The sequence below is a fragment of the Crocodylus porosus genome, unplaced genomic scaffold (genome assembly GCF_001723895.1).
Source record: "Crocodylus porosus isolate Cpor-Errol unplaced genomic scaffold, CroPor_comp1, whole genome shotgun sequence".
NCBI classification, from domain to species: Eukaryota; Metazoa; Chordata; order Crocodylia; family Crocodylidae; genus Crocodylus; species Crocodylus porosus.
This window is the reverse complement of record NW_017728949.1, coordinates 7,569,453-7,577,021: the sequence shown is the minus strand read 5'-3', so window position 1 is coordinate 7,577,021 and position 7,569 is coordinate 7,569,453. Positions and strand designations below refer to the sequence as shown.

At 45.4% G+C, this 7,569-nt stretch overlaps 1 protein-coding gene across 3 annotated transcripts in view; it reads right to left on the bottom strand.

Moving 5' to 3' along the window:
• PIKFYVE (phosphoinositide kinase, FYVE-type zinc finger containing) overlaps positions 1-7,569 on the bottom strand; it is a 98,837-nt gene that overhangs the window by 90,842 nt on the left and 426 nt on the right. For all 3 annotated transcript variants that reach the window (XM_019554191.1, XM_019554192.1, XM_019554193.1), the window contains exon 2: positions 5,960-6,141. In XM_019554191.1, the coding sequence (XP_019409736.1) occupies positions 5,960-6,131 (172 nt within the window). In that variant the 5' untranslated portion in view covers positions 6,132-6,141. The remainder of the gene's footprint in view (positions 1-5,959; positions 6,142-7,569) is intronic.

Here is a 7,569-nt window from a genome sequence, read left to right as displayed (position 1 = left end):
GTTACCTTACCCACTCGACGCCTTATGTCGAATTGTATTTTTAGGTGATCACTGTCCCCCAGATGGCTACCGATCTGTAGGTCCCCTACTATGTCATCCCCTGTTGCCAATACCAGATCCAGTAAGGCATTCCCCCTAGTTTGTGACATGGCAGATGGACAGATGCTTTCCCATGTAGCATCCTGCCTCATGTGCATGTTGCAGTGGGGGAGGAAAGACCAACCTGTGTGCACACCAGTGTACAGGGCTCATAATTCCCCACTAGTGCTGCCTCTGTGGTTTGGGGCCCCAACAGTACAGTCCACGAGGCATGTGGCCCCCAGCAGCTTTAACATTGGACAGCCTTGCTTTAAAATATACAATTTTGCAACCTTATTTGTTTAGTGCAGGGGTGGCCAACCTGCAACACAAGTGATATAGATAGATTTCCATGCATGAGACAGCAGATCAGGGACAGGACAGACAGCAGTGGCAGATAGGGCAGGGAGCAGAAAGCAGAGCAGCAAATTGGGCAAGAGAAAGGGATTGGAATGGCACTTGCAGAGGTATAGAGCTAATCTGTAGTACACATGCCAGGAAAGTTGGCCTCCACTGATCTAATGCAAGGAAATGTACTCCTTCCTTAATTATGGTTGGCTAGGCATACCTTTTGATGTTGTCAGATCAGAAATGGCTGAAGTATTTCCATTAAACAAGTATATTCCTACAGTCTCTAATCCCATATACGACGCATTTACACTAGTGTACCCTATCCTTACACCAGTGTAAAGAAAGAGTGAATGCACAATGCATATGTGTCCCAATGCACAATGTATATGATGTGTCCCCAACTGTATGCCCAGCTGGTACACAAAACAGAGTTAGTTGAAGAGGAGGTAGGATAGGAAAAAAAAATAAATCAGGGATATAGCAACACTGCTGGGAGGACAATACAGCAGTGCACAGGCAATCCAGAAAGTTTTTGGACAAAGTGCTAGAAACAACTTCCTGGTGCAAGAGTTGGAGAGGCCAACTAGAGGTTGTGCTTTTCTTGGCCTGCTACCCACAAAAAGGGAAGAATTAGTGGGGAACGTAGAAGTAGATGGTAACCTAGACAGCAGCAACCATGAGATGACTGAGTTCAGGATTTTGAGGAAAGGAAGGAAGGAGAAGAGCAGAGTAAGGACCCTGGACTTCAGAAAAACAGACTTCAACTCTCTCAGGGAACTGATGGGCAGAATCCCATGGGAGGCCAGTCTGAAGCAAAAAGGAGTCCAAGAAAGATAGCTGAACTTTAAAGAAACCTTACTGACAGCACACAAACAAACCAAGCCAATGCACAGGAAGCCTAACACGTATGGCAGAAGAATACTGTGGCTTAGCCAGGAACTCTTCAGTGAGCTAAACTACCCAGACATCTGCTGGGAGGAGCAGTCACCTAGGTCTGACTGCTCACATAGGTTCCTAGCCGAGATACAGAACCTCCAGCTAACCCAGGAGGTGCACAGTCCCACCAGGGGGAATGCCTTACTGGACCTAGTCCTGGCCACAGGCAATGACCTGGTGAGGGGGCTCCAGGTTCTTGACTACCTAGGCAATAGCAATCATCATCCACTGGAATTCACCATCCAGCACAGGGCGTCAAAGGCTTGCAGCAAGGCAGGAACCCCAGACTTCAGGAGGGCCGATTTCAATGAATTAAGGAGATTAGTCGGGGAGGGACTGAGGTCCCAGAGGGGAGGGGAGGGGAGCTGGGAGTCCAAGAGGAGTGGTTGTTCCTTAAGCAGATGATCCTCCGAGCCCAAAGGGCAATAATCCCAATGCAAGTCAAAGGGGCCAAGAGTGCTCAAAAGCCCCCATGGCTCACCAAAGGCATTCAGGATCGTCTGAAAACTAAAAAGGAGGTGTACACCCAGTGGAAGGGAGGGGCCATCACCAAGAAGGATTACACCACAATTGCTCAAGGCTGTAGGGGGGCTGTTAGGAAGGCTAAGGAGACACAGAACTGAAACTAGCGACCCGGATCAAGGAGCAGGACAGACCCTGTTCCCCTGAGCACTACCATGAGTAACTAGGAATAACAGCCATAAGTTGATTGAGAGTAGGTTCAGGTTGGACATTAAAAAGGCAGAGTCAGGGGGGCTAGGATCTGGAACCAACTTCCAAGCAAAGTGGTGCTTGCTCCTACCCTGGGGGTCTTCAAAAGGAGGCTAGATAATCACCTTCCCATAGTCGTTTGACCCCAGCATTCTTTCCTGCCCATGGCAGGGAGTCGGACTTGATGATCTGCTCAGGTCCCTTCCGATCCTACCAACTATGAAGCTATAAAACCAGAACAAAATCTTACAAGAAGTGAAAAAGGGCAAATATGGTGCCTAACTTAAGAAAGGGAAGAAGGAAGATCTAGGAAAATACAGATTAGTCAGCTTCACCTATGTTCCTGAAAAAACCATGGAGCAAGTGCTTAAGAAATCTTTTTTTTTTTCTCCTAAGCGCTTGAAGAATAGAATGATTAGAAACAGTCAGCATGGATTCACCAAGGGCAAGTCTTGCCTTACCAACCTTATTGCCTTCTATGATGAGAAGACCAGGTCTGTGGATGTGTAAGAGCAGTGGCTGTAATGTACCTTGACTTTAGCAAGGCTTTTGATACAGTCTCCCACAACCTTCTTACAAGCAAGCTAAGGAAGTACAGGTTGGATGAATGGTCTGTAAGGTGGACAGAAAGCTGGCTGGATCATCAGGCTGAAAGGAATCAATGGCTTAATGTCTGGCTGGCAGACAGTATTAAGTGGCATGACCCAGGGGTCAGTTCTGGGGCTGGTTTGTTCAATATCTTCATCGATGACCTAAAAGATGGAATGAAGTGCACCCTCAGCAAGTTTGCAAATGACACCAAGCTGGGGGATGTCCTGGAGGGTAGGGCTAGGATTCAGAGAGATCTCAACAAATTGGAAGACCGGAACAAAAGAAATCTCAGGAGATTTGCTAAGGAGAAGTGTGAAGTCCTGCACTTAGGGCAGAACAATCCCATGCACCACTACAGGCAGGGGACTGACTGCCTAAGCAGCAACTCTGCAGAAAAGGACCTGGACGTTACAGTGCACAGTAAGCTGAATATCAACCAACAGCGTGCCCTTGTTACAAAGAAGGCTAACGGCATACCGAGTTGCATCAGTAGAAGCCTTGTCAGCAGATCAAGGGAAGTGATTCTTCCCCTCTATCTGGCACTGGTGAGGTCACATCTGGAATACAGCATCCAGTTTTGGGCCCCTCACTATAAAAAGAATGTAGACATATTGGAGACAGTCCAGCCGAGGGCAACAAAAACAGGGGACTGGGGCACTTGACTTCCAAAGACAGGCTGAGGGAAATGGGCATATTTAGTCTGCAAAATAGAAGACTAAGGGGATTGAATAACAGCCTTCAACTACCTGAAGGACAGTTACAAAGAAGATAGAGCTAGACTGTGCCCAGTGGTAGTATATGACAGAAGAGAGAACAATTGTCTTAAGTTGCAGCAAGGGACATTCAGGTTACATATCAGGAAAAACTCTCTCACCAGGAGAGTAGCAAAGCACAGGCTATCCAAAATCTCCATCCTTGGAGGTCTTTAAGGCCTGGCTATACAAAAGCTTTGGCTGGGGTAATATAGTTGAAGATGGTCCTGCTTTTGAGTAAGGGGTTGGACTAGATGACCTCCTGAGGTCTCTTCCAACCCTAATTTTCTATGATTCTAGGAACACTAATTTCAGGGGTGATCTGATGGCCACCTATAAGTTTATCAGGGGTGACCACCAGGATCTGGGGGAACGTCTGTTCACCAGAGCACCCCAAGGGATGACAAGGTCGAACGGTCACAAACTCCTGCAAGACCGTTTCAGGCTGGACATGAGGAAGAATTTCTTTCCTGTCCGAGCCCCCAAGGTCTGGAACAGTCTGCCAGCGGAGGTGGTTCAAGCACCTACATTGAACACCTTCAAGAGTAAATTGGATGCTTATCTTGCTGGGATCCTATGACCCCAGCTGACTTCCTGCCCTTTGGACAGGGGGCTGGACTCGATCTCCCGAGGTCCCTTCCAGCCCTAATGTCTATGAAATCTATGAAGCTACACTAGTATAAGCATCAGATATCCACTTCTATCCTGTTTTCTCAATGCAAGCTAGTTATATCAGTCTCCCCAGCTAACTACTTGCAACAGCATATATCTTACAGTAGATAGCTGGTCACTTGTTCATTCCCACCACCAAACACCAGCAAATTTCACACCAGTAAATTCCAATAGTGTTAAGGTGCCCTGTGCTTATCATAAAAATGATAAGCACATTATTTTAAAAATTTGCTTATCCAACACTCAGTTAATTAAACTGACTAGACTAGACTCACTGAACAGGACCCATTGACTGGTGTGTGCTTGTTTTGTGTCCTTCCCCAAACAAAACAAGTACAGATCTAGAACAGAATGAAAAGCAGAATGTCCTAAGTTAATAACCCAAGACATCTAACCATTTTATGAAAAATCTTCCCCACTACCCAAGGGAAGCAGTTTTTTTTTTTTCTTTCCAGTGATTAAAGAGTCTCGTTTTCCCTCTGTTAGTTTATACTGTTTTCTTCTTCACCTCAGTGTAATTTCACCAATACCAGAACAAAACCAAACATTTCCACCATTCCTTCCAAGCTCTTCTGCTTAACAGAAGTTTTCCTGGGAAGAATGCTTAAAACCCAGGTGCCAAGTAAAGCCCTATCATAACAGCATAACAAACAGAGTTGGCTCCTGGGACAAACACTGCAAGGGAGGAAGTGCAGGAGGGGGGAAGGCATGCAATACTGACAGCAAGGGAGCAGGTTCTAAGATCAGAGACAGTTCTCTTACCCATGCCAGAAACTCTTAAACCAAGGTTTGGTAAAAATATGCCCTGTGTGCTGGATCCAACCTGCAGCCAGTCCCTTGGTCCCACCTGGCCCAGGCGCTATCCAACCTTTAGTGCATCCCACCGCCCCAAGCATGCAGTGGGGCTGCCGTAACTGTGTGGCTGGACTCCATTTCTAGGCAGCCCAGTAGTGGCAGCTCTTTCTGGCTGCTACCACCACTAGCCCTGGTCCCATGGAAACTCACAGGGACCAGAGCACACAGCCCTGGCCCTGGCCCTGGCCCAGCCTGCCCTGTGCCCACTCTGGACCAACCAAGACCCCCCACACACCAGCCTGGAATCCCCCCACCCCAGGTCCCAGGCTACCCATGATGAGCTATGGTGATGGCAGCCAGGGAAAAACTGCTGCTGGGCACAGGGGAAAAGTGGCCACCACTCCCCTCGCTGCTGTGAAGCCCTTCTTGCTGAAGCTGCGCAAAGCAGCCCTCCCACCACCCCTATTCCTTTTTACATTACTGCCCAGTCATGTTACACAGCTTTCTGTAGGACTGAAACTGTGAAAAAATATGCCTTTTGAACGGTGTTTTTAAGTTTCTATACATGAATTATAACAATTTGAAGCCCAAAGATATAGTGCCAATTCACAGGTGATGAGGAGTGAAGAAAAGTAGGGCCAGAGTAGAGTTCACACCAAGCAGAGATGTTGAATTCACTAGGCAAACAGCATCCCAGAAATGCTTGCGGGGCAGAGAAGAGGACCTTTACTTTCCCCTCTTGGTTCCAAAAAGCTCTGCTATGAAGGTCATTCAGAGGATTGCCTGCTGGCTTGTCTTCAACCACTGTTGGCAGCTGCAGATTTTCAATGAAGCTAGATCAAAGGTTGCAAGTAGGCTTCAACTCCGCACTTTGCACTGCCAGCAGACTTAATCACTTTTACCACAAGACTGAATCCAGCTCATGTTACATACAGTATAAAAAGCTTCTCACAGAAGCTTCCTTAATCATCCGTTTGGCCACCAGTCTGAAGCCCTGCTCCTAACTAAAGATTCTCAAGCAAGATACCCATTTACCTGGAAGTAAAAGCAATAGCTCTGTAATAAGTGCTTACCTTTGCTAAAACGAAAGAGATTTACAAATGAGCTGTAGGCAGATTTAAATGGAGGTTCATCCTGATCAGGAGTCAAGGGTTTGAAGTGAGTAAGATGAGAGGGACTACTAGGTGAACGAGGAAGATCACTAACAGAGTCCGGTGTTGGAGACTGTTTGTCATCTGTGGCCATCTCATGTGTCCTGGAAAAAGAAAAATTGTGCATCACAAACAAGTATTTCCATAAATATTATGAAGCAAAGCCAGTATCAGGTGCCTTAGTTGACTTGATAAAGTTAAATGCAAAGAGGTAAAATGGGAGCTACTCTACTCTCACATCGCATCTTGGCTACAGATGCAGACAGCAGTACTGCCTCTACCTCTCACTGCAAAAATTCACTGTCCCCTATTAACAGGAAGTAGAATTAACAGAGTCAGCTTCACAAGTTACACAGGTCAGACAGCAACAAGGTAAGAAGGATCAATAAGTGTTCCTCAATCTTTCCAACTACTTTATAGGTAGTTTAGGAGTTGTGTTTCCTTAGCCTACCATTGCAACCACAACTGAAAACAGAATGGGACAGTCAAATTACAGTTTAATACCCAAATTCTGCCTTTAAGGAAATGAGGAGGATATAAAAGTACTCAAAGCGACCAATTAAAATGGTGCAAGCTGTGGTTCTTAAGATCAACTGCACCTTTCACAACTTCCTTGTTTTTAAAGCAGTTAAAGAAAAAGGGGGAAAAAGCCCACAAACAAACTACAATGTATGCACAAGAGATCCAATATGCAAGTGAAACAAGTTCTTGGTTTATTTTTTGCTAGTTATTCTCTAGAATTATCAAAATTAGCCCTGGGGATGGAGGGAGGGAAGAAGTCCCCAACTCAATTTAACAGAAGAAACCAAAGAAAGTGGAAGACGGTTTGCTTTCTTCCCACCTTAAGGTGACAGAATAACTGTCTGCAAATATTTAGAACAAGCCTTTGCTAAAGTTGCATACATAAAGGAGGCTACCAACTAAGGATGCTCCTCAGGCCTCTTATTTTAAGCCCTGTGTATTTAAGCCCTGTTTTGTTGGCCAGAATGCTATCACACAACTCTGCTAAAAACACATACAGAGCTATGTAGAGATACACATACACATGTGTATGTCCACACATGCATATATAAGTTTGATTTATTTCTATATAAAATTATTCTCATATATGTGTGTATGTTGTTTTATTTCTCTCTCTCTCATACATACACAGTTAAAGTGCAGTGATGCTTGCCCTCCCTTCCCTGTGTACCCTGCTCGCATATTTTGAGTACTCAGGAATGTTTCATGCAGCAGCTCAAACCATAGAGGTGCTCTCAATGCACATGGCATGCATGCACAGACACATACATACAGAGGTATATATACACATACACATGGTGTGTGTATGTTTGTGCGTATGTACATATATACCTGTGCGTTTACATGCATGCATATACACACATATGTGCACACATGCGTACAGTGCATGCATATCCATATACATAAGTGTGTGTGTGTGTGTGTGTATATATATATATATATGCATTGTGTACAAATACACACACATTCACATGCATACACACATATAGATACACATACCCATGTGCGTA